The following is a 26,269-nucleotide window of genomic DNA, read 5'->3' as shown; positions in this document are numbered from 1 at the left end:
TGAGTAGAAAGGCAATTAGCGGAACATACGGGTCCTGAAGGGGCGTGGCTTAACGGCACGGATATTGTTTTTCTGTTTGATATCGCCGGTCTACACAATAATTCTTCTGTTTTAACTCTGCACTATGTATTTAATCAATTAAAGCTCTATTGAAGTTTCTCAGTTGTGAATTTTACCTGCTGAATCAGGAAGAAGCGCACAATCGAAGGCACGTGCGGATCTTCAATGCACGTCTCCTACAAACCCTTTGCAATAACAGTTTAAAACGAATATACCAGTTAGCATTCAAATATCTCCAGTATATTAAAAACGTCCTGATATCTGAATGCAGCTCGATTAAAAAAATATATATAATAAAAATCTCTTTTTGAGCCTTTAAGCGCCCCCTAGAGGAAGACGCCTCTGCCTCACACCAGCCGCCCAGTGAACTCTGATCTCAGCCGAATGAGACCTCTTAAAGGGACAGTTCACCCAAAAATTAAAATTCTGTCATCATTTACTCACTCTCATGTTGTTCCAAACATGTATGAGTTCTGTTGAACACAAAATAAGATATTTTAAAGAATGTTGTTGACTAAAGAGTTGACCGCACCCATTGATTGACAACTTCCATAGTAGCAAAAAATAAAATAATAACTACTCTGCAGGTCAACTGTCCGGTTACCAACATTCAAAATATCATCTTTTGTGTTCATCAGAGGAAACTAATACAGGTTTGGAACAATTTGAGGGTGACTAAATGATGACAGAATTTTTATTTTTGGGGGTGAACTATCCCTTTAAAGACACAGGCAATAGTCAAGATTAACACTAGTGCTAATATTGTTGTCTCCTTATAATAAATTGTTGGTCTTTTCCTCATTTATGTGATTTTATGTGAATTAAAAGGATCTGCCAAAATGTTTAAAAGTTTCAGGAGGCCTAAACAAAAGGACATGCATTAAAGATCTGGACTGCTGATATCCAAAAACATCAACAATAACGATATTATTAAATATAAATATATATAAAAAAATATTTTAAGAAATTTGTCTTATAAATAATATATTATTTTTATTAGTTTTTTTCTTATTTATTCATTGTTTTTGTTTATTTATAAATTATTATTGGTTTTCCTTTCATTATTTATAATTTATTAATAGTTCCAAAACAATATTCATACAGTTCATACAGATAAAACGTACAAGACTGAACTAAATTTATTTTTTAAAGATAGTCTTTGATGTTGATTAATATCCTTTAATTTGTCCACTCTGCCATCTACTGGACACTCTTCTTCAAACTGAATATCTGAGTGCGTTTCAATCAGCAATTTTTCTGCAGAGACATTTATATTCACTGGTAAATTCCATGACTTGCACATTAAACAAGAAGAGCAAAACAGTTTTTGATTTCACAACCAATAAAATTTATTCAATTATATATTACAAATATGTACATCCTCATGTAACAAGTAAATATTAAAATAGACATTTTTAGAACCATCGTTCAAAAGGCATTACGTTGTAAAAAATAGGTTTCGTTGTGATCTCACATTAAAACTGTAAAAGTAAGGGTATTTTTTTTCCTATTGAGAAACCACAACAAACTTTTTCTTTTTCTTTTTTTTTAAATGTGCGCAAGACACAAGAGACGACACGCAAGAAGTGGATGTTACTAACAGACACGAGAATGGCGTAAAAGAACCAGGACCACTTCAGTAAACCTCACCACGGTACAACTTTTCAGAAAGGGGACGAACCTGCGAAAGCATGCACATTATAGAAATCACAAGTCAAAAAACATCAGCTTTGATGGATGTCAAAGGGATAAAAGAGGAGTTAAAAAAAAGAAAAAGAAAAAAAAACTAAACAGAAAAAGCATTTCAAAACACATGCTTAAAGAGTTAAGCAAACATCAACAGCAACAACAACAAAGAACTTCAATGTAAAAACAACTTTGGTCCATTAAACATTAGACAAAAAGTTTACAATCAAAATATTTATTACTTAAACTTTTTCCGTCCTCTCAGTTTTCTTTCATTTTTTTTTACAAGTTAAAAACAATAATTACATGGCTATTTACAAATGCACAATCAGTATGTATAAAATAAGTTAAAAAATGAGGAGCACAATCTATACATAATCTATGAACACTCAACTGTAGAAACATGTTGGACTTGAGATCTCTTTCTTAACAGAGGACGAAGATCTCTCTCGCTTCCCGATGGTGGTCTTCACCCTCCGGAGGCTGGTTTTCCGACACTCCTCTTTGTTGACCCGTGGTCCACCGTTCTGGATAGTGGACCTCAGGGTTAAGTGCGTTTTAGTCTAGGCCTGCCAATCTGACGCTCGTATGGTGAAGTGCGTTTGCACTGGGTGCGTGTGGTCGAACCAGAACTAGAACAGCAAACACAGACTGAACCGGTGATGCCTGGAAGTGCAGCGCTCGCTTGTGTTACGCTTTTCTTTTTTTACTTCTTTTATTATAAATCTGGAGAGTCTGTGACACACAAACACACATACACACACACACACACACACACCTCCAAAATCAAGTGCTTCGCGTTTATCACCCTACGCACATCTGGACATCATCCACTTGTCATGGTCCGACAGCTACGAAACGTTACGTTGTCTCCTCATCTCATCACCAGGTCATATCGGTGTCAGGTCGAAGTCGTCATTGACCTCTACGAGAGGGATGTAGAATTCGGGAATCTCGAAAATGCTGGTAGACTTGTAAGTGGCGGGATCCAGTTCCTGCAGTTTTAGCTGCCACTCCAGCCGCTGAACCGCGTTTAACGCCGCCGCTTCATGTTGCTGACGCATCAAGAGACAAGTCTGAGGAGAAACACAGATTTGTGTCAGTTGTACAGATACAGCGACTTCAAATAGGTGTGGTTGATTATGATTTCACTTTTCTAACTTTAGTTAGTGTGTAATGTTGCTGTTTGAGCATAAACAACATCTGCAAAGTTACAACGCTCAAAGTTCAAAGCAAAGGGAGATATTTGCTTTTAAAGAAATCGCTTTTTAAGGACTACAACAAACGGCTGGTAGAGACTACACATCATTCCTCCCGGGTTAGTGACATCACCAACCCTAGAGTTTACATAAACCCGCCCCCGGAACACGATTTATAGATTATCATGACAGAATATGCTAATCAATGACTAGAAGATAACTACACATAAGCTACATAAATTCACCAACTAACCATTCAGAAATGTTGTCTACATGTTGTCACTTCATCTTTCTGACTTCGGTTTGAACATAAAAGGCGAAAAGTTTTTGAAATGTTCAGTGCATGTGTGTGTGAGGTAAAAGGACAGGAGCTCTAGTAACTCCGCCCACTGTGCTGGGAGCAGCAGCTCATTTGCATTTAAAGAGACAGACACAAAACCAGTGCGTTTTTGCTCATATAGCAACTTTAACATGCTATATAAAAATATCTGTGGGGTATTTTGAGCTGAAACTTCACACACACACACTCTGGTGACATCAAAGACTTATTTTACATCTTGTGAAAAGGGCATTATATCACTCCTTTAAGACACACTTAATAGGGGCTTTCGCACCGGATAGTTCTAGGAACTAGCCACCAGGGTAGTTCCCCGAGAACTAATGGTTCCCCTAGGAACTTTTTCATGTTGCATTCGCACCGCCAGTAGGAACTCCGAAGTGACATAAGCAGCGCTTGTTGTTGTGACTTTTATTTTGATGGAGTGGCGAACCTTTATTTTGACAGCGCCGAGAACGCCAGAGTTTATGATCTGTCTATCAGTCCTGTCTAATACGTTATTAGATAGAACTGTTATACATAGAAAGTAATGAAAGGTTATTAGCTTATGCCATGTGGTTGATGTTGATGTTGCTGGCTGAGCAGAAATACATAATCATGTTTGGCTTGGTCCCCTCAAAGTTGCGTTGGACTTTCTCCTCAGCGTAACACTGAATCCTAACCAGACGCGATGCGATAAGATTCCAGCGACAAATAATTTGTCTGTCCACACTAGATGCATAAAAATCAATCAAAACCCACAGCCAATCAGAACAGCGTGTGGGCGGAGTCTCGCGGCGAGTGCACGGCACCAGAGAGTAATCTTGACGGCACTCGCAAGAAAATGGAGCTACATAATCAAATTCACAAATATTACACCATTTAAACATTATTAAAAATACATAGGCTACTGAGTTACTAAAATCTTTGTCAAATAATACTTATTTTTTTTACAGTTTGAACGTTGTTGTTTCCATTTGATTAATTTCAAGATCTGAGGTGAATTGTCCATTGTTACAGCTACAAAGCTGGAGCACTAAATGATATTCAAAGTCACATTACACACTTTTAACATTAAATAAAGCACATAAACAGCACCTGAGATTATCATTGCCACACCTTGTGTTTGTTGTTCCAGCACGACGTCGCAGAAAGTTAGCTAGTTAGTTTCTGGAGTAAATATATAGGCTATAATCTGTGTGTTTACACTGCCTTTTTAAAAATGGCAGGTGCTGGTGTTTCATGTGTGTTCAGCCAATCAGCATACACTGACGTCACGGATAGTCGCTATAGTGCTGGTTTAGACCCGACTCTGAAGTAGGAGCTAAATAAGTTCCTCCAAAAGGAGTTCCTAGAACTAAAATCATTCCTAGTCCCTGCGATGCGAACACGCCAAAGACTGGGAACTTCCGCCAATAGTTCTAGGAACTATGAAAAGATTCCTCCGGTGCGAAAGCCCCTAATGTTTGAATGTCATTGCATTAGACAACAAAACTTCATCTGTTTTTCAGAACTTCACTGTTTTTATTTAAAGAGGCCGTATTATGCTCTTTTACAATGTCTTGATTTTGTTTTTGGGTTCTACTAGAATAGGTTTTCATGCTTCAATATTAATAAAACACATTTTTTTTCCCATATTCTCCATTGTTGCAGCACCTCTCTTCCTGTACTACGACGTAACTCGCTGCTTAACTACTATAGTACGATACAACGTTGAAGAAATCAACTAGCTAGTCACATAAATGTATTGTTGCAACTTTGTTGCCCGATCAAAAAATAAATATACCTAAATGTATTAGAAATAAATTTATTTTATGCTAAGTGTACTACAAATACATTTATATATTTATGTACTTAATATAAATACCCTGCAATTGTACTTTTAGTATACTAGATTGATATACTTAAAGTCTGCTAAATTGGAACAACTAATTTTGTACTTAATGCACTTTAGTTATCCAGAAATAGTACTGGGGTTCAACTAAAGATATACTTAAGTATATTTGATTGTGAACTATTGCAAGTATACTATAAATATCTTGCATTTAAAAGACATTATGCAGTGATTATACTATCTTTACTAATAGTGATATTAAAACACATTTTAATCTTAATATTAAGAAATGTGCATTGTCACACTGATATAGAGAATAACTTCCTTTTGGAGAGAAATTAACTTGATTTAAATGATGCTATAACAATTATGCATTTTTGAGTATATAGCTAAAGTGTCCAAATATATTTTGAGGCCACTATACCATGATGCGTCTACAGAAGCTGGTTGTTTTGTATTGTTTTGAATCGTTTGTTTCATTTAATTTTACATTTATGTCTGTTTTTGTACCTTCAGTTTGTCAAACTTGTCGTCTACATCCTGAAGCCAAGACATAAACTGCCTTGCATTGAACCGATCTCTAACAGAGGTCTTCCCATCATCACCCTGAGAAAAAAAAGAAGATTAGTAAAGATGAAGCGTACTGTATGTGGAAAAAAACAATTTTCTGAGGATTTAAAATAACTTTTTTGTTTTAAAACAAGTTGAGCTTTATTGACAGGATTTGTGATCTGATGTTGATTACAGAAAATGCACTTTGCAATGCAAGTTTTTGTTAAAAAATTCAATGAATCCATGAAAATATGTTAAGAGCGGTAAAGTTGTCTAAACATTTTACAGCTCTTGGAATTTTCAATTATCAACAATTCCTGTGTTTGGATTTTTTATTCATGTAAAATGTCATTTTATTGTACTCTTACATACATAAAATAAAAGTAACAGTGTTTACTCAGGTTTTAAAGTACTTTAAAATAATGTCCTAATAATGTGGCCACTCACCTGGACGTCCTGGGGCATGTTATATACTTCGGCATCCAATAGGACTGTACAGGCACTGAATGGAAGCGTCTGATTGGCTAGTGTTCTTGCAGCCCGATAATGAACTCTCAAAACCTCCTGCTCATTGGATACAATCAGCTTTTCCTAGAAGAGCAAAAACCTCAGTCATTCAATCAAGTCATCTTTACTGCAACCAAAAAGCAGCAAAAAAAATAATCTAAAACAAAATAATATTTCTCTCTGTTTCTTACATGACTACACTTGAAATGTCTATTCGATGCTTTTCTCATTTAACTCAATAATGACTTTAAATGATCTTTTGGGGGTAATTTCTCATCCGAATTTGATGTGCGTTTAAATTGCGATTAATCCAATTAAAAATTTGAATTGCTTGAGAGCCCTACTTATTATTTTCAACCAAACTGTTGATGGACCCCATTGACTTCCATAGTATTTTTTTTCCTACTATGGAAGTCAATGGGGACCACCATCTGTCTGGTTACCGAGATTCTTCAAAATATCTTCCTTTGTGTTCAGCAGAAGAAAGAAATTCAGACAGGTTTGAAACAACTCGGCGGTGAGTAAATGAAGACAGAATTTTCATTTTTAAGTGAACTATTCCTGTAATACATTTTCGCACAAATCCTCAGCAGTTCCATCATGAACCCTTTTGCGTTCCCCTTTAGCTCAGGAAACTCTGATCTAGAGATTGATGTTCAGTAAATACAGTATATTTTACGTTTCCATTTACCCTTTCGATGCTGTGCTGCAGTCTTAGCTTCATCCGTACCACCTCTTGCTGTTTGAACATCTCCTTCAGTGGTTCAAGTAGAGAGGGAGGTGGCGTTATCTACAAGAGCAAACAGATTTAGATTTGAGTATTAGTTTAATTTTATTGTTCTTAGACTCGAGTAAAAATTTCTTACAATCATGACTTTCTCAGAATAGAAGTGGTGACCAGCTTACCGTTGGGATGCAGAGCTTGCTGAGAGGGTTTCCATCCAGCAAATAGGACCCGTTAAATGTCACATATTCATCGTAGTACTGAGGTGCTTGAGGAATAACACTACAAAGTACTTTCCTCTTCTCCTCAATCTTCTTGCGAATGTGCAAGTACTCATAATATGGGTTTGCTCTCTCCGTCTGGTAAGGCTGGATCTCTTCAAGCTTCAATGCATCTACGATTGCAGCTAATGACTGTTGCGCCTTTTCTTTGACCTGCTGAGCCGTAAGGTTCATTTGGGCCGGAGGTGAAACCCTATGCATCTTTCGTTTCCTTGGATGGGTCGCCTGCATATCAGCTTCTTCTTCAAGGAGTCGGACTTTGGCTCTGGCCCCAGATGTATCACAATCTCTCTCCGCGATGGATATCGGGGAGGAACTTCCCGAGGTCGCTCCACTGTGCAGATCCGCCTGATTATCGGGATTGACCGTCGCACTGCTTTGACCCTGTTCTTCATTAGTCTGAAGGTCAGATTTCACAGGCTTCTCCTCGACAGCGAGTTGTTCTGATGTCTCTGCATCAGCCTTGCTTTCAGATGGAGCTTGTGTCGTTGCACCTTCTTCTGAAGACAGGACTTTCGCCACATCCATTTCTGTGATTCGGTTCTTGTCCGAAACATCTTCAGATAGCTCCATGGGCTCCTCAGGGACCCTTTCTGGACTGGCACAGCGAGACACATTTGTCACCGAAGCTGCATGAAGGCCTGGCTCGTGTTTCTCTGGCTGAGCGTCAACTGTATCCAATGGCTCACTGGAGAACTTTGAGACACTTTCGTCTTGCACAATTGCATCACCGTTTTCGGTATCATCTTGGACACTGGTTGTTCTCAACAGTGGTTTAGTAGTTTCTTCAGAGCTGGATCTACATGAACCATTAGATGGACTTGGAGAGCTTGTCCAACCTGATTTGGTGAGGTTTTCCCCACACTTTTCCACTTTGTTCTCAGCAACAACTACGGGTTTCTCTCTTTGCTCTGGCCTCAAACTAGAGTCTGCTGTCAATGTCTGTTCGCTACTGGAAACGGGGGTAGTTTCCCATTGCTGGCTACTTGAATGCAAAGGTGAATTGGCATCAGAAGGATTTTGTGTGTGAGAAGACTGAAATGATGCAACAGCTTGTGAAGACTCTTTGTTTGATCCCTCTGTCATTACGGCACCAGGGACGTCAAGCTGACCCAGACTTGCATGCTCTATTTGACTACTAGTGTTGCAAGACCTGCTCTTCTCTTGCAAATGGGTCTGAAACACACTGTTAGCCTGTTTGAGGCTACCTAGGTCTTTTGCACTAGACTCTCGCAAGTTTGGTGAAGGTTGAACGTGACAAACAGGTGTGACGCCTTCAGTTTCATTACTAGTCAGACTTTCCCTTTCTGGAAGCGCACTAGTAAGACTTTGACTGCTCGGGGTTTCCTGAACAGGGGACACGCTAATCTCAGTTGAATGAACCGCAGCTTGTTCGCTGCTTGGGTGTGAGACAATACTGATAATCTGAGACTCTTCTGTCGATCTTGTTTCAGCTGGTGACACCTTGGCTTCTTCATCCAAAATAGCCCTTAAGCATGGGGACGCATGCCTGCTTGATAATGGTGTGCGATTGCAGAGAGCAGTTTCAGGAAGACTGCTGGTATCTTTATCGTGAACAGTGGGTGATCTGGAGGACTGTAAAATGAGGGAAGACTGCAGGAAAGGTGGCTGGGAATCTGAAGCTTCCATGTTCACATCAGAATCATATTCAGTTGGTTTAGGTGTCAATATGGTCGCGTGACAGGAATCTTCTGAACTTGCCACAGAAACCATGGACACTGATCTTGACATAAGGCCAGATTTTTCACTCTCTGGTCTTGGAGATCGATTAAGATTGTTTTCCGTTACTGGACCATTCTTTCCCAAGGTTTTTGCATCTACTGAGAGCGTTCTTCCAATGGTGGCATCTTTCAAGATCTTCTCGCGATGCACATCTGGTGCGTCTGAGCTCTTTGACCGAGTTAGTTCCTTGGTTACACAAGGCTCACTGGACAAAGAGGACGATTTCGTTTTTTCCTTGCTTTTCTGTTTCCCAAGATCAGTTCCTGGACGCTGCTTTAGCCGCTCCCGTTCCTTCTGCTTGATTTTCTCCAAGTGCTTCCTATGCCACTGTTCAATTTCCTGGTCCTTGAGACTGAGCATGCGTTCAAAGCTGGTCTTCATGAGGTCATCGTTCACTAACCTCTTTTCTTTGGGACGAGTATCCTTTAGAGTAGGTGCAACCTTAGATTTGGAGTCCACTTCACTTGGTTTCGTCTTGCTAATTTTGCCATCCCTGTTCAGTTGGGATCGATCTTTTTCCTTTTCCTTGTGTCGGTCTCGCTCGCGGTCCCGATGCCTTTCAGGCTCCCGGTCCCTCTCTCTTCTATCTCGGTCTTTCTCTGGAAGCTTGGTTACCTCTTCTTTTGATTTAGATGAAGGGACCTTGTTGTTCTCACAAACGTAGCCTTTCTTCTCTTCCAATAATAACTTTAGATTGGAGTAGGATGAGGAAGAGGGGGTGGTCTCTTTTGATTTCTCCTTTTTCCTCTTGTCAGAATCTTTTTCCCGTTCTTTTTCTTTACTGCGGTCAGTTTTTCCATGATCAGTGGTTTTCTCTGGGGCTTTTCCTTTCTTTTCTGAACTCGTTTTATCTTTGTCTCTGTGGTCACCAGAAGAGTGCTCTTTCTCAGCTCTTTTGTCGAGCTTGTCCTTGTCCTTATTCTTCTTGTTCTCTTCATGCTTTTTCATCAAAGACGTTGCTTTGAGCTTTTCACTCTCTTTATGGCTCTTGTCATTGGGTGAATGTGATATATTTGTTAATTTCTCCTTTTCTTTCCATCGATCTGTAGAGTTGTGAAGTTCAGGCTTGTCAGCTAAATGTTCAGATTTTACTTTCTTATCTTTATCTGCATGTTTCTTGTCAGACTTTTCAGACTCCCGGTCTTTTGTTGGTGGCCGCTTATCAGTTTTCTCGCGAGAGTTCTTCTCTGGAGACTCCAGCTGATCTTGGTCTGCTGAATTGACAGTAATTGGTTTATCATCTACTTCTTCTTTCACTCCTGAACTGTGCAGTGAGCTGTCAGGAATTCGGCCAGAGCCAAGACCCTCAGTCCGATCATCAACTTCATCTCCTTTTCCATCCTTTACACGCTCCTCTTTAAGGGGCACCTCTTTTTTCTCTTTTTTAATGGTCTTGTCCTTATCTCGCTCCTCTTTTGGCCTCCTGTCTTTACTGCTGCTACTGCTTGAATGTTTATCTTTTGACGCCCCTCGTTCCTCTTTAACAGGCGATGAGTCTGAGGATTTCAGAGGAGATCCGCCAGCAAGCATCTCACATTTGCCTGTGAGATCTTCGTTTTCATCACTTTTGAAGAAGTTCTCTTTCCAAAACTCTCGATCAAACTCCATGTTCCTGTGTCCGTCCTTGCGTGGCTCTTTCTGCCGGTGGCGATTCCTCTCGGCCTCATGCTCCTTCCTGTACTTTTCCTTCTCCTTGTGTTTCAGCTTGTGCTTTTTTACCACTTTTCCGTCTTTGTCAGTCTTCCTGAAGACAGCCTCAGAACTGTCTATACTGTTGCTTAGACTACTGTCTTTGAAAGGACTGGAACTGCCATCATCTCCATCTAAGTTAGGCTCCTTGTGGTGATGCTTGCTCTTTTCTTTGTGCTTGCAGCTCTTACTGCTAGAACCTTCTGTGCAGAAGTCAGACTCTGTGTAGTGGTTGTATTTGACGCCGTCCCCTGGACAGGACCCATCACCAATAGAAACACAAGTCTTAGCGTTCTCCTGTTTCAGTGGGGTTGTCTGCTTGTCAGTTTGGCTGTGGTTCAGCTTAGGGGACTTGACTACAGACAGGTGAAAGAGGTGGACCGATGTGTCATCCTTTGCACTGAATGACATTTTGAATGAATCTTCTTCCCTGACGCCCTTGTCAGAATTGTCGGACACAGTCGCCGAAGTAAACAGAATAGACTTGCTGTTCTCTTTCCCTTCTTCTCGGACTTCTTGGTTCTCCTTGTTTTTACTTTGGCTCTTGTTCTTTTTCTTTTGTTTACCTTTTTCTTTCTGTTCCACTGGCGTGAGAGTCAAGCTTTCTTTCTTCGATCTACTGTCCGTTTTGTGACCATCCACACTGACCGACCTGGTAGGCGAGCTCCTTCTTTCTGTCGGCACCTCGGCTTCATCGCTCGAACTGTCTGAACTGCAGTAGACGCGGGACGCCTTTGTTTTTTTAGACTTGCACACCAGCGTTGACTGGTCGCTTTTGCTGCCTTGTTTGGAAGTATAGTGGTTCCTTTCCTTCTCCTCCTTCTCCTTTTGCCGTAGCTCTCGCCTTAAGATGTGTCGGTCGTTAAGTGCCTTACTGAGGTCCTCCTCCTCTTCCTCATCCTTGAACTCGTATTCATCCAGCCCTGACATGGACGATGAAGCCTTCACTGTTGTCGATTTACTGTCAGAGTCCTTTTCAGCATCCGAGTACTCCATGTTCTCGTCTACACTGGATGGATTCACCGACGGTGGGTCCTCTGATTCTGTGACATAAAAAAATAATAGAAAAAAGGAATTAACATAATGCTATTAAATCAAACGTATAAGAAATAAAAGGAATATCTGTGTTTAAATAAATATTAATGCCAGTAATGCATAACCAGAACTAGTAACAATTTTAAAAAGGCTCAACCAACATTTATTTAACCAATTAAATTAAGTACTTAATAAATAATGTCTGAGGTAACCAATAGAATGAAAAAAAAAAAATACTTGAAACTTGACTTGTACATAATTCTTTAGGTCTACAAATAGAAAAAAAATTCTCCGAATTTTACAACAACGTTGTTTAGATAAAAATCTTGACTTTTTGTCAGTCCGTTTTCTTTTGAATGGGCATTTACAGAAAGATGAAAACTATCGATCCTATGACCGATGGTAGTGCCGTGCTCTACTGTTTTAACTAGACATTTCTTTGATCATTAATTAAACACATTTTTAGCTTGAACGCAATGTTACTCGCTTTGTATAAAAGCACCTGACAAATGCAGAGATGTAAAATACACTAATTGTTAGAAATAAATGTTCCTCCAAATGGGTTAATAAAACTAACCCAGAGAACATACAAAACTATTTAGAAAATGGATATGACTTGACTTGGACTGTACGTAAGATATGTCTGATTGCAAGCCGCAAATGTTGACAGTCCTTGTATTAAACCCGGAAATAAGAAAAGTTCAAAAGAAATACCAATAGCAACAGCACTGGCTGTCAACGTCTCTGTACCTGAAGAGCTCTCTTCTGCTTCTGAGAGCGGGATCTCTCCCTTGAGTAATTGCTCAAGCTCCTGAGAGTCAGCAACATCAACGGGTCTCTCCCCTCTCTTGTTGGCCTGGAAGGCATTGCCTCCGTGACGTAAGAGCAGCTTCACAATCTATGAAAGTTTGGACAATATGCACAGGTGAATCAGATTATCGGAAGATTCACATATGCTTGCAACAGATATAAGTCCATTTTGAGTGTATCGTCATCAATGTTTAACAAAAGTGTGGTGCAAGTATCAGCTTTTAAAATCACTAGGTTGATCACTAGCTGTAAATGACATAATTTAAAGTAAAAACTCACATCTTTGTGTCCGCTGCTGGAGGCGTCATGAAGCGGAGTGTCATCATCCAATCCTTGCGTGTTCACTTCCGCTCCTGCACCAATCAGAACCTTCGCCACATCATAGTAACCAAGGTTACAAGCTTCATGGAGAGGCGTCCAACCTGAAGAAAAAAAAAAAAGAAAAAGAAAAAAAACTGGTTTGAGCTCATGAGAATCTACAACTTGAAGGGAAATTGGATAATTGCTTAATCCTATAAAGCCAACAGTATTATATTTGATTTAAATTATCAACATGATTAAAACTTTGCTGAAGTCCCAGGACTACAGATGAAAAATAGCCTCTGGCTAAAAGTGGTTTAAATCTATCCCATGCTAAAATGTGCAAATCTACTGCAAATCCTTATCAGAAAACAACCAAAATTAGGTATTCCAGTTGTAGGAAAAAAAAAAAAAAAAAAATTTAATTAATTTAGAAAAATAAACATAAAAAAAGATTGTGCACTGAAAGTGTGATGACCCTCTTGGAATTTATTTAATTTTAGTTTTTTACTAGTGCACCACAGTCTGGGGCACATGAAGAGATGCAGGGCTCAATGCTAAGAATATTTTCAACAGATAAATACACTAGAACATAATTTTTCAGGCACAGAAAAAAAAAAAAAATAGTGGTTGCATTATACGTTTTGAAAGTACAGAACTTTGATCATAAATCTAAGCATTCAAATATCACCTTACCAAGACACATTATTAGGAGATATTTATGCTGATATTTATATGCATTTCACATTTCAAATATTTATTTATGGTTTTACAGTAGAAACCATGACTATATTAATTTTAAAACTCCTGAACTGTTACAAAGTAATCAAGACGATTATTTAATTCCATAAAACATGAAAATAAACAACAGACAGCTTGTTATCAGGCGATGTAATCCTGTAAATGTGCATAAAACACTCAGTCTCACCTGCAAAATCTTTGACGTTTACATCTGCTCCAAGGCCGATGAGTTCCTTCACCTGCTTGACGTCTCCTCTGATGGCGGCCATATGCAGGGGAGTCTCCCCTCTCTCGTTTCGTTTGTTCACTTTGTCCTTCTGCCGTGTGGACGAGCTGCTAGCGATCTTCTTCTGCACCGCCGGAGATTGAGAGGGGTGGCTCGGTGTGGTATCTGAGATTACAAACCGATTAACCAGAACGCTAAGGTCATTCGGTTTATCTGAACTGTCAATCTGACCTGTCTAGACTACAAAAGAAATCGAGCGCTCTGATAACAAATGACTACATCATAACTCAATGATCATAAATAAACTGGCGGCTGCAGGTGAGAGTCATTAACTAAAACTAAAATTATTAAAAAAACACTTCCAATAATTGAAATAAAGCTGAAATAAACTTAAAAATAAATATTTGATGGAAAACTAGCAACTAAAATAAATAAGTTGAAGTACTTAAATCACTAAAACTAAAATTGAAAAACAAATCTAAATAGAAATATTAGAAACAAAATCAAAATGGCAAAAGCATATAACAAAATTATAATAATAAAAAACCTTTTTATATATAGAGTTTGTCAAAATGCATCACAGAAACAACCATGACAAAACAATAATGCATACAGTAAACAATAAATAAACACTCATATCACAGTCTAAAAGCTAATTTAAAATATTAATACATACTGTAAAAGTATAAAAACTAAACTAAATGAACACTAGTGAGATATAAATACTTAAAACATTTATACACTTCATATAAATATCCTTGTAATTTTTAAATACTGGCTTTTGACATGAACAAATAAAATTCAGGAGAGAAGGATGGTCTACTAAAGAAAATAGTGTCACACTTTATTTTAAGGTGTCATTGTTACAGTGTAATTATATATTTAAGTACTGAGTAATAATAATTAACTACATGTACTTACTATAGGGTTAGGGTAGGATTAGGGTTTGGTTTAGGGTTAATTGCATGTAATTATGCATAATTTACTGTTAATACTACGGTAAGTACATGTAACATATGTAACAAGGACACTGTAAAATAAAGTGTTACCGAAAAATGTAACCACCCGATGTTTAGCTATAAAAAAACAGTGCAAAAGGTGAAGAAAAAATAATAAATACTCTTGAGATTATAATTCCTACCTGGACTGTTGTCTCTCGCCGTCATCTGCATGACAAGTGCCATTTGCTTTCGTTCTGATAAAGGGTAGCCGAACAAAATGTTCACAGGGGTCGACTTCTTAGTCCCTGGCTCCTTCTTAACTTTCTTCTTATCTGGAACATCTTTGTCTGCAGCAAACAAGAAAACGGATGAACAGAGCATGAGCACAGCTTTACTCTTGCATTCATGCATCTCAGTTCCTGAAAATGTCAACGTCTGATGCAATTTATGCCCTTTAAACAAACAGCTGGAGGAATTGCAATGGAAACTTTCCAGCCTGACAGACACATGCATTACCCATCTAACACTGTTCCCATGAGTCTCTGTGCGCTATTGAAAGGCATGCCATTAAAACAGATGCAGCTGTTAAACCGAGAAAGAGTCAGTGTGTGTGTGTGCTTCCCTGAACCGGATCGCTTTTTATAATGACACAAATATGAAAAGCGAATGCGCTGCACATCAAATGATGCGACCAAAAGTCGACTGTCTCTCTGAGAGTGATGCAAAAAGGCTAGCATACAGAGAAAAGGTCATGCGGAAATGGTTACGGAAACCAGATTCGTTTCAGCCAGCGTCAGACGGAGGGTCAGGAGGAGAGAAACAAATAAAGGCAGTGCCGAACCGTGATGCACTTCAGACCGTTGGAGCAACACAGCAAGAGTTTGCTGCGGTGTAGAGCTGCACGATTAATCGTTAAACGATCGCGATATCGATTCAAACACCCACGCGGTATCTTTCCTAAATGACAACCCGTCTATTAAACCTTTGACAAAATCACACCGGAACATCAAATCTGTGTTAGCACTGCCGCTGACTAGGGCTGGGTAAAAAAAATATCGATTTCTCGATTTTAATCGATTCTCATTTTTACGAACCGATATCGATTCTTAAATCCCAAGAATCGATTAGTCATCCTGTTTTCATTTGATTAATGAATGTAACATTGTAGCGCGCATTCCATCCAATAAATCGCAATAATCTTTGGAACTATTGATATGAAACAAAGTCTCAGATTTAAAATTACGTCCATTTTCTTACGAAATTCAAAAACAAATACCGTTTTGGCGCTGTGGCGTGAGATCGCTCTGGCGCAGCTCAAGAGAAGCACATGATCTTCCCTTACGCCTTAATAATACCAGTTACTGCGCGAAATAAACATGAATGAGCATCTGAAAGTGTGTTAAAAGGTAGAGTACAACTTATCGAAATCCGTATCATGTGACATGGAATCGCGAGTTTCAACCGTGGAAAGACGTCAGTAAAACAGCTTGTAAACAATGTCATGTAACGTCACATTTATCTCAGAAAAACCATATCCAGTGACCATAAACTCGCTAATCAGCTAGAAAAATTAACTCTAGAGAGTATATGCACCATATTACATATTCATTATAATTTTTAATGTTGCATGTTTGAATAAATCTGGCAGGTTTTTATCACAGCCACCATTTAAATGTTTATATTTCATATAATTTGATTATTATAAAAATAAATAAAAGTGTAATTTAAGTGTTTGTATACAAATCAGTTCATTTTTACCTTCAATATTATGGTAGGCTAATGAAGCCTAGTAGGCTACAACTGACTCCCATAGTTTACAGCATTTGAGATTTGTTTTCCTTGAGAAAATATGCCATGTATTGTACCTGATATCCAAAATAATCAATATTGAATCGAAATCGAATTGCAAGCTTGTGAATCGAAATCGAATCGAATTGTGAAATTTGTGTCAATACGGTGTTACAAATATTCAATTCATCACAGAAATACTGGGATAGTAAACCGATGTCTATGGTAGCGATCAATATAGAGCAAATCCCCTTTTAAAAAGTAACATGGCGCTTTAAATAACGATTGTGTCGATTACATGGTTACACCAGTAGGTGGCGGCAAGTGACTGTTAAATGTATTTATCATTGAATCATTCATTCAAGAGATTTGTTCAAAAACGCAGATCCAGTAATGAAACAAGTATTTATGAGTGAGTCACTGAATATTTTTTTTTTAATTAGCTGAACATTTAATTAAATTAAATAGACTGAAGCAGTTAATATTTTTTCAGAACCTCTAGTAATTTACATGTTATTTTATTAAGCTGTCTGTTCAGAATCGTAGGAGAATCGTGATCTCTGTTTAAAAAAAAAAAAAAAAAAAAAAAAAAAAATCATGATTGTCAATTCTTCCAGAATCGTGCAGCTCTACTGTGCGACTTTAACGGAGGCTGTTACCTGCGTATATCCTGCAGGGAGGAAGTAATCTCTCTCCCCACACATCGCTCGACTGCCCGGGGTCAGAGTCATCTACAGTGCAGAAGCAGAGAGGCGGGAGTGGGGAAGAAGGGGAAGGTTCAGGGTTCGAGAGGTGGATGGGAAGGAGGGACGGGAGAGCAGAGCACTGATTACACCCACAGGCTCCGCCCCTCACTCAAATGACAAATCACAGCACAGGATTCAATGACTCCGGGATGAATATTAAGAGCCACAGATCACAAACCTAAATCCATTCCCATCCAAAAAGCAGGACATAAAAGTCTCAGCATAAACTTACAAATTCACAATAAGCGTACTTCTTAAAATCTTTAATATTGGTTTTGTTTATATTAGTGTTGTTATCGATAACAAAAAACGAATAAAATATTTTTGAATAAAACTGAATAAAAATTGGGAAAAAAACAAATATTAGATGGAATTTTTTTAACTTATTGTATTTCAGTTAGTTACAAAGGCAACATTTCTAATTTTTAAGCTTAAGTTTCTGAAATTACTAAAGCACAAAAATTAAAAAATAAAATATAAAAATAAAATCTTATTCAAAATATTGATAAATACTATTGTAGTATATAAATAATGCTAAAATAAGGGTAGGTGGTATGACCAAATTTTTTTTTTTTTGTAAGCGACATTTTTTTATCATGGTAATAATCACATTATAGTTATTTTTGTAGGTAATCCAAAAAAAAAAAAAAATATATATATATATATATATATATATATATATATATATATATATATATATATATATATATATATATATATATATATATACACACCCAATAATACATATATTTTTTTTTTAAAATATACATTCCTTTTTGAAAATGGCGGGTGTCTGTGTTTCGTGCGTTCGGCCAATCAGCGTACACTTACATCACTGATAGTTCCTATAGTTCTGGTTTAGACCCGACTCAGAAGTAGGAGCCAATTTAGTTCCCCCAAAAGGAGTTCCTAGAACCAAAATCGTTCCTAGTTCCTGCGGTGCGAACACGCAAAAATCTTCCGCCAATAGTTCTAGGAACTATGAAAATGTTCCTCTGATGCGAAAACCCCCTTTTGTCTTCACATGATGCAACTAACCACAGAGCCGGGACTAAAACAAGAGGTTTAGGCTCCATGTAAAGTAATGATGATATATTTGTATCATTCCCTTGTATGTCCCATGTTCTGATTTTCTATTTGAGGGGAAACCTATTGTGTTTTTGAACGAGACCCATACATTCGGTGAGGCTGGCTTGACTGTTACATAACATCCTCAAAAACCCCCCCAAAAAAAATCCTCTAGTACAGCATGTCCAATAAAAACAAGTCCTAAAAGTGACAGGAAGGGGGCAGCAGTGAGACACAGATACAAGCTACTAGAACTTTCACAGCTAATGCAAAACTGACCCGTGTCGGAGTCCCGCTCCTCGTTCCGGGGCGGACTGACGGTGAAGGAGAGCTTCCGTTTCATGGAAGACTTAGACTTTCCCTCTTTCCCCAGGATTTCACTCCGATCCAGCTTCGGAGTTTTGGCAAACGGAGAGATTTTCTCTTTACTCTGAGAGAAAGACAGAAACATACACCTCGATATTTAATGGAAGAACATAATATCAGTCAAAAACATGTTCTGTGAGTAGACTTTTAGACCTGTACAACAATTTCTACTTGTATCACATAGTTGCAGACTCCTTGTAAGACCTCATGTAACAGTTGTTGTTAATGGTTGTGTTATGGTTATTTATTTATTTTATTATTATTATTTATTTTTTCTATTTTTTTTTATTTACTTTGGTTTTTCTTTACTTTTTTCCCCTCCTTGATGTGTATAAAAAAGTGAAAAGTAAAAGAAAACAAAAATACAAAACAAAAAACATGTTTTGTGTAACGTAGTATGCACAAAGCCTTGATCTTAATATAATAAACTGTTTGCATAACAGCGTAAACACACTAAAAATAAAGATTAAGATCTTTTGAGCAGGTCCTATTGATTAAATGAAATATTCATCTATAAAAAAAACTAAACATTTGGTAAACAGAGAGATTTTCTCTTTACTCTGAGAGAAAGACAGAAACATACACCTTGATATTGAATAGAAGAACATAATATCAGTCAAAAACATGTAATGTGTAACGTAGTATGCACAAAGCTTTGATCTTAATATAATAAACGGTTTGTGTAACAGCGTAAACGCACTAAAAATAAGATTAAAATCTTTTGAGCTGGTCCTATTAATTAAATTAAATGTTCAACTATAAAAATAAATAAAAGAGCCACTGCCGACCCTAATGAAATTGAAAAATAAAATATAAAATTATTTTAATATGTAAATCATACTAGTTTTTATTTAGAACAACAAAATTATAAAGTTAGATGGTTGAAAAAAAAATACAAATAAATATTTTAATTTTAAATATAATTTTAAATAGAATAATAGTACTACCACTAATAATAATAATAATAATAATAATAATTAATATTATTATTATAAAATGTTGTTGTTGCGATAATAATAATTATACTATTATTATATAATATATTATAATATAAATATTATATTGCAACTTTTTATTTATTTATAAATAGCTTAAATCTTTTAACAGAGCTAAAAAAGGTACTGGATAGAATATTCCGGAATGATCCGACTCACCTTCTTCCCCGCTGTCTTCTCCACCATGGCTCCATCTCGGTCCGATCCTGGTTTGGCCATGGTGCATCTTATGACTAGCTGTGGCAGCTACGGCTCACAGATTTCATCATGGGCCTGAAACACAAACATACGATGCAAATTAAAACTGATACAACAATGCATTTCAGTGATGAAACATTTGACTAAATATGAATACAAAAATGAATGTATGACATTGGTAAACATAAAATATCATCCAATGTTACGGTTGTTTAATAACCAGCATTGGATACTGGAACCAAGTTATATTAAGACTTACTTCATAATTTACTTTGTTCTGTGCTAAGATTCAAAAGTATCCAATTAGAAAATAATCAATGTATAAACTATATTTGATACATGTGCAATTCCAGATTGGAGCTTTAGTGTGAATATGGAGCCATAGATGTTATAAAATAATAAAATAAAATAAAACCCAATTTCCAGAAATGTTGGGACATTTTGTAAAATGCAATAAAATCAAGATTTGTTAATTCTCTTGAACCTGACAAAAGTGCGAAGAACATATTTCAGTGTCAGTGTTTTCAATGACCAACTAAATAGTATTTTATAAATATAAAGACATTTTGAAAGAAATAAAATTAATTGTTGTCTAAAATAAGTCAGCCAACAATTCTAATTCAATTTGTATACAGGAAAATACTGAGCATGTGCAAGTCGAATAATAATCATCAGCATTATGATTATTACTGAATATAGTTTTAGTAGTGAATATGATAATTTTGAGTATTATTACGATGCAAAACTGCTCATGGAACAAGAATCAAAATTTTCCCACAAGACACTAAAAGCATAAATCTCAGGAACTGGAAGAAAAAAAACCCAAAACTCAACTCCTGACAGCAGCGAGGAGAAAATCTCTTCAAGAACTAGAGAGACTCCTTTTCAAAAGCTGCGGGTCCAAAAATACATTTAAAACGCAATCTGTCAGCGTAAACCTCTGGGTATGGAAAACAACTGTGGGACGGCAACAATCATTCATCTCCGAAAGTCTCAGATCTGAAATTGTTAAGACAAGTCAGGAATAGTTTGGCAGTTCTCGACCCCGTTTGACATGTCAATTCAAAGTGCACCGAAAGCACAAAAGGCCAACGGAAATACAAGAAACCTTCCAGAAACACATTCTAAGGGTTCTGATTGGTTCTTAAACGCGACCAATAAACAAACATCCTGGCTGCTTGAACAAAAATAATATTCAGGAAAAGTCTAATGAGATGAGTGTGTGTTTGGAGCATGTGAGCTTTATTTTCCTGTTTCAGAGGTCATCCAGTGGGAACAGGACTTATGTTCAAGTCTGCTTCAATCCTTGACTGATTACAGCTCGTGTGTGTGATACAAAATCAAAAACGACTGACAGAGATTACAACTAGTACTGTGGCGGTACCATCAGATGGTGATACCACAGCACAGGTACTGTATGATTAAAGGAACACTCCACCGTTTTTGGAAATAGGGCTTATTCACCTTCTTTCCTACATTTAGATAGGTGGGCAAATGCATTTTTGTCTCAGTGCATGCATTGTTTTAGGTTGACAGGGTCATCGCTAGCTTAGCTTAGCATAATGAATGAAATCCTTTGTTGCCAGCTAGCATGTCTTGAGTAAAAGTGATATAAAAAAATTAAAAAAACACCTAATTACTTCTTGTGGCCTGTGTATTCACAACAAGTACAAATAGCGATGCAGATTAACACTAGGCGATTTCCTAGGCAGATATTGACTTATATATTAAGGACTATATTAGGGGGAAGCACAGGCGAAGCACTGCTACTTGGACGTGATATCTCTCCGCCCAAGTAGCAGTGCTTCGCCTGTGCTTCCCCCTAATATAGTCCCAAGTCAATATCTGCATAGGAAATCGCCTAGTGTTAATCTGCATCGCTATTTGTACTTGTTGTGAATATGCAGGCCACAAGAAGTAATTAGGTGGGGTTTTTTATTTTTTTATATTACTTTTACTCAGGACATGCTAGCTGGCAACAAAGGATTCCATTCATTATGCTAAGCTAAGCTAGCGCCGACCCTGTCAAACTAAAACAATGCATGCACTGAGACAAAAATGCATTTGCCCACCTATCTAAATGTAAGAAAAAAGGTGAATAAGCCCTATTTCAAAAAACGGTGGAGTGTTCCTTTAACATCTGCATATACCATGGCTAGGGTTAGGGTTAAACTGCCAGATGTATCGTAATACAGATCATTTGTTATTATCTCGTACTTTTTTGATAATTTAGCTTTTTTGTAAATTTAGTTTAACAATTCAGATAAAGCCTCCCTGTGCTGTAAGTAAACAGTCAGTCATGAAATATAACAAAAACATATTGCAAATGATAGCTAAAAATAAATGCAATAAAAAAAGAGACATGAAATAAACATGGCTTTACGTTTTTCAGGTGGGTGTATTCAGGTAAGAAATAGGCCTAGTACAGAAATGAAAGTAATCAAATGTACAATAACACTGGATAGTCTTCTTTGCAAAATGTAGATATAGAAAATAGAAAAAATATTCAGTAAAGAGCCGTGAGTGATTTTCTCTCATCTTTTGTTCAGACGGCAGCAGGTTTATTAGGCTACTGTCACTTTAAGAGCAGCTTATGCACGGATCCAATATACTGTTACACAACATGCGTTTTCTCTCAGCTATTTATTTTCCAAAACTAACTATATTTACCTGAATACTCGGCAAGACCGATGCATTTGACCGTTTAAACACAATAAGCCACGAAACAATAAGTCAATTTGGTACTCGCAAGCCGCTTTGAGAGGTGGCTTTATACGAGCGCCACTTCTATAGATTTAGGTGTGAGTGCAAAACCTACAGGAATGACTAAAATTATGCACAATACATAATTTGCACCCCTTGTACACAAAAGGGGTTGTACACAAAAAGTACCCCTTGCCGAAATTCAGGTCAACACCAACACTGTTCATCCGGAGCGAATGAGACGAGTGAGTGAGCGGAGACGGGTCGCCGTCGGAGAGAAGAGAGTGAGAATGCCCAGCTGGTATTGGTGTATCAATACAGAAAATGATAAGTTTAAGATATTCCAGTACAGATATGTATCGATATTTTTGACAACACTATTTTTTCATTGACAGCCAATCAGAACCATCCTGTTTTAAAGTGACAAAAGACAAAACTGCAGTGCACTTAAAATAAACAAAACTTTATTGTTTGCTGGTGTGGACACTAATACTATTAAATAAATTTAATAATAATATTTAATAATCAAAATGATCAGCAGCGCTGGTTCTTTGAGGTACATGGTATATAAACATTTATGTGCACTAACTTGCATTAAAGAGTTGCATTAAAAGCATTTATCTGCCTATATGTTTACTAAAACATCTTAATAATAATTTCCCAAAATAAAAACACACAGCTGTATTGAAGTCACATTTGAGTTGACCGAAACATCTCCACTGTTGCTTTATGGCTACAGTAAACCATGTGTCTGTGTATGTTTTTGCATCAACACAATCTAAAGAGCCTAAAGAACGAGGAGGCGTTTACATGTCAAGCTTCGTCTTTACATTTGTTCTGCAATTTCTCAAAGCAACAAACGAGAGAGTCAACAATTAGAGAGCATCTGATACTGGCGGCCGGGTCTCTTCTGGATGAAAAGCAAATCAGCAGAGACCCACAGACTAAACAATACTTTCCCCGATAGACTCGTGATGCGAACAGATGAACACAGAGCAGAGGCTCCTGGGAAAGAACATTTCCACGACACCTGACACCCAGTGGGACCGAGTAAAAACCAGCTGAGTCACTCTCTCTGAGAAAAAAAGAGGCGGTGAGGAGAAAAGAGCTGCAGTGTCCGTGTGTGTGCATCATCAGTGTGGGACAAATGTGTTACAACTACACCACAAGATTTCCTGCGCTCAGTGTTTCAGCTTACAACCGTGACACACAGCCTCTTAAACCCAATAATCCATCCGTCTCTGAAGTTTCACTCTCGGTGAACAAGTTATAACGGGACTAGTAAGCTTTTGAAAACCAGTTTAAATCATGCTCAAACCAAACCCATTTAGAAATAAGCCAATGAGTTCAACTCAGTTTTTCAGACGAGTGCTTTTTATATGATCTAGATATACCCCAATGTTAACATTTTTAATTATTAGTAAACATTACAATTCATAGCCTATTATGGCTGCAAGATTATGCCAAAAATCATAATTGTCGATAATTCCCTTGAAATTGTAATTGCGATTATTAACTACGATTATCATAATTTACATTGAAGCGGGTCCGCTTACATCAACATGTTTCTACAGTGGCCCTAAATGGACAAACGCGTTTCGTCACTATGTTGTTCTTCATGCAAAGAAGCTAGCTAAAGTCAGCGAATAAAACACTGACACAATGAACAACAAGTAACAATAATATTCGCAATAACATCGTTTTACTGAATTATTAAGTAAACTTCATTTTTTAATTTTATCCTTTAGAAACCTCATTGGTTAACTGGCTACTCTCTGCTGTCTCAGACGACGACATCACTTCCTGTCAGCCACCGTAACTTCTGTAGGTTCAATTAGTAAACTCACCACTAGATGCCGCTAAAACTTACACACTGCACCTTTAAAATAAGCTATAGAAAGACAAACAAAAACACATCTTAAGCACACAGAATAATGTAAGTGAACTTTTTGTTGTTGTAATTGCGCCTTTAAATGATTACATAATTGTGGCATCCGTAATTGTAATCGCGATTACAAATTTGATTAATTGTGCAGCCCTATAGCCAATATTTATGGATTTTCCTACACCGTTTTACCTTGCATAACCCAGAAGTCTCACTCATGCATGCATGGCACATTATTCATGCATTAGTGCCGATAATCTATAGATAGTCTATAGATCTGAATCTGAAACAGATTCCATTTAGATTAATTTTTTACATTAAATTATAAATATAAAGGCATAACAGTGCACCCTAATGACCAAATGATGACCACTTATTGAAAGGTAAAATCATTAATTCAAGGATCACCTTTAAAAATGTGCCTTAATTATAGCAAATTGATGTAAAAGGGCTTCACACTGTGCATGCAATAATAAAAGTAGCACTCAAAATCAACATTTATGACCCTCAAACGCATAACCAGTAAACAATTTACTATAATTAACAACAAAGTTGTTTACAAAGGCAGCGCACATTATTATCCTGCAATTGAAATAACGTGCACTGAAGAGGTTTTACTTTCCCAAAGCAAACTTATAGTAAAAGTCGTCTGCCCCTTCAATGTCTAACATCCGTTTTGAGATTTCACCCAAAAATGAAAAATTCAACACCAGGAAACAGCGTTCATTGTTTAGTGTGCACTCCATGTAGTCGTCAGCATTAATATTTCATGGGTTTACTCCCTCTGAAGTTGTGTTATCATGAAAACCCTCACACACACGCCTAGCATCACGAAGAGACGTCAACGAACTCCGCAGTCACGATTACAACGCTCTGTTTACATCACCCGAGTCACAAAGCAACAATCAAGGTTATTCTGGAAAGTACACGCATGGAGAATTGTACCAGTGCAAGCAAACTGCCAACTATTTCAGTGAACTTTGGGGAGGCAAATGACTAGGTTTATTCCTGCCACCGAGACACGAGACGAAGGCAAAAACAGGCACACAGGGGCCAGAGCCAGGGAATGGAAACACAAACAGAGCGCTCGAAACCCTCCAGCGTGTGACCTCGGACTGCCGTCTCCACTGGGACACCGGCAGTGGAACGACTGACGGCTCTGATTTATTCTCCCACCAGCCCGACCAACAAAACCACCCAGTGTGGCATCACCACGTCTACAACGGCACAGGGCTTTGTGTGTCCTCCTGACCCCGGCACGGACAAATAAACAGCTTTGGAAAAGTGGGAAAAGGAAAGAAGAACAAATTTTATTAAATGGATTATTCCAATATTTGGACATCAGTTTAATTCAATATTAATGTGGTAAGTCAGGGATCATGTATTTCCCTAATTAAAATAGATCTGTACAATGTATTTAGGTGCACGTGTACGAGTATAAAGTCTTAAAAAAGTAGTTTTATGAAATTTAAGGCCAGAAGTGTTAAAAAATATAACAAACGTTTTAAATTTGGAGACAGAAAAACAGGAATCGTGGTCTTAACGTGATTATTAAACTTCAAAATGCAATGATTTAATTAAATAAATGAGCACTGCACGTTTCAAAGTAAAAATACTGTACATTTATGCCAGAAAACTGCATGATTTATTCCTTAGTTATTATTGGTATTTTTGGTTACACAAACTGTATCTGGCATTTAATTCAACGTAAACTCTTATCTTTTGTCAGCTGTCACAAGACAGAAAAACTAAGAACATTAGTTAACACATAATATTCAAAAATGTACATTTTATTTGTATCGGCACAATTTAAATGCCTATAAATTATATATAATTATTACATATAATAATTAAACGATAGAATATTTCAAAAAAC

At 37.3% G+C, this 26,269-nt stretch overlaps 2 protein-coding genes across 3 annotated transcripts in view; both read right to left on the bottom strand.

Moving 5' to 3' along the window:
• The window catches only part of twsg1a (twisted gastrulation BMP signaling modulator 1a), an 11,912-nt gene extending 11,911 nt beyond the window's left edge, over position 1 (bottom strand). Inside the window, exon 1 of the mRNA XM_084120049.1 lies at position 1. This exon is cut by the window's left edge and continues 130 nt beyond it. The gene's annotated coding sequence lies outside the window, so the exon portion shown is untranslated.
• Positions 2-1,384: 1,383 nt separating this feature from the next.
• The window catches only part of ankrd12 (ankyrin repeat domain 12), a 63,122-nt gene continuing 38,237 nt past the window's right edge, over positions 1,385-26,269 (bottom strand). The window contains exons 2-13 of one of the 2 annotated variants that reach the window (XM_084119522.1): positions 19,767-19,880; positions 18,526-18,676; positions 17,092-17,163; positions 14,845-14,991; positions 13,665-13,868; positions 12,716-12,858; positions 12,377-12,524; positions 7,061-11,634; positions 6,846-6,944; positions 6,095-6,238; positions 5,606-5,701; positions 1,385-2,822 (exon numbers count right to left, since the gene is read on the bottom strand). In XM_084119522.1, the coding sequence (XP_083975648.1) occupies positions 2,637-2,822; positions 5,606-5,701; positions 6,095-6,238; positions 6,846-6,944; positions 7,061-11,634; positions 12,377-12,524; positions 12,716-12,858; positions 13,665-13,868; positions 14,845-14,991; positions 17,092-17,163; positions 18,526-18,676; positions 19,767-19,826 (6,024 nt within the window). In that variant the 5' untranslated portion in view covers positions 19,827-19,880 and the 3' untranslated portion in view covers positions 1,385-2,636. The remainder of the gene's footprint in view (positions 2,823-5,605; positions 5,702-6,094; positions 6,239-6,845; positions 6,945-7,060; positions 11,635-12,376; positions 12,525-12,715; positions 12,859-13,664; positions 13,869-14,844; positions 14,992-17,091; positions 17,164-18,525; positions 18,677-19,766; positions 19,881-26,269) is intronic. The other variant, XM_084119523.1, reaches the window with a different exon arrangement.

The sequence above is a fragment of the Abramis brama genome, assembly GCF_963993115.1.
Source record: "Abramis brama genome assembly, chromosome: 7".
NCBI classification, from domain to species: domain Eukaryota; kingdom Metazoa; phylum Chordata; class Actinopteri; order Cypriniformes; family Leuciscidae; genus Abramis; species Abramis brama.
The sequence above is the reverse complement of the archived record's forward strand: the minus strand, read 5'-3'. Positions and strand labels throughout refer to the sequence as shown.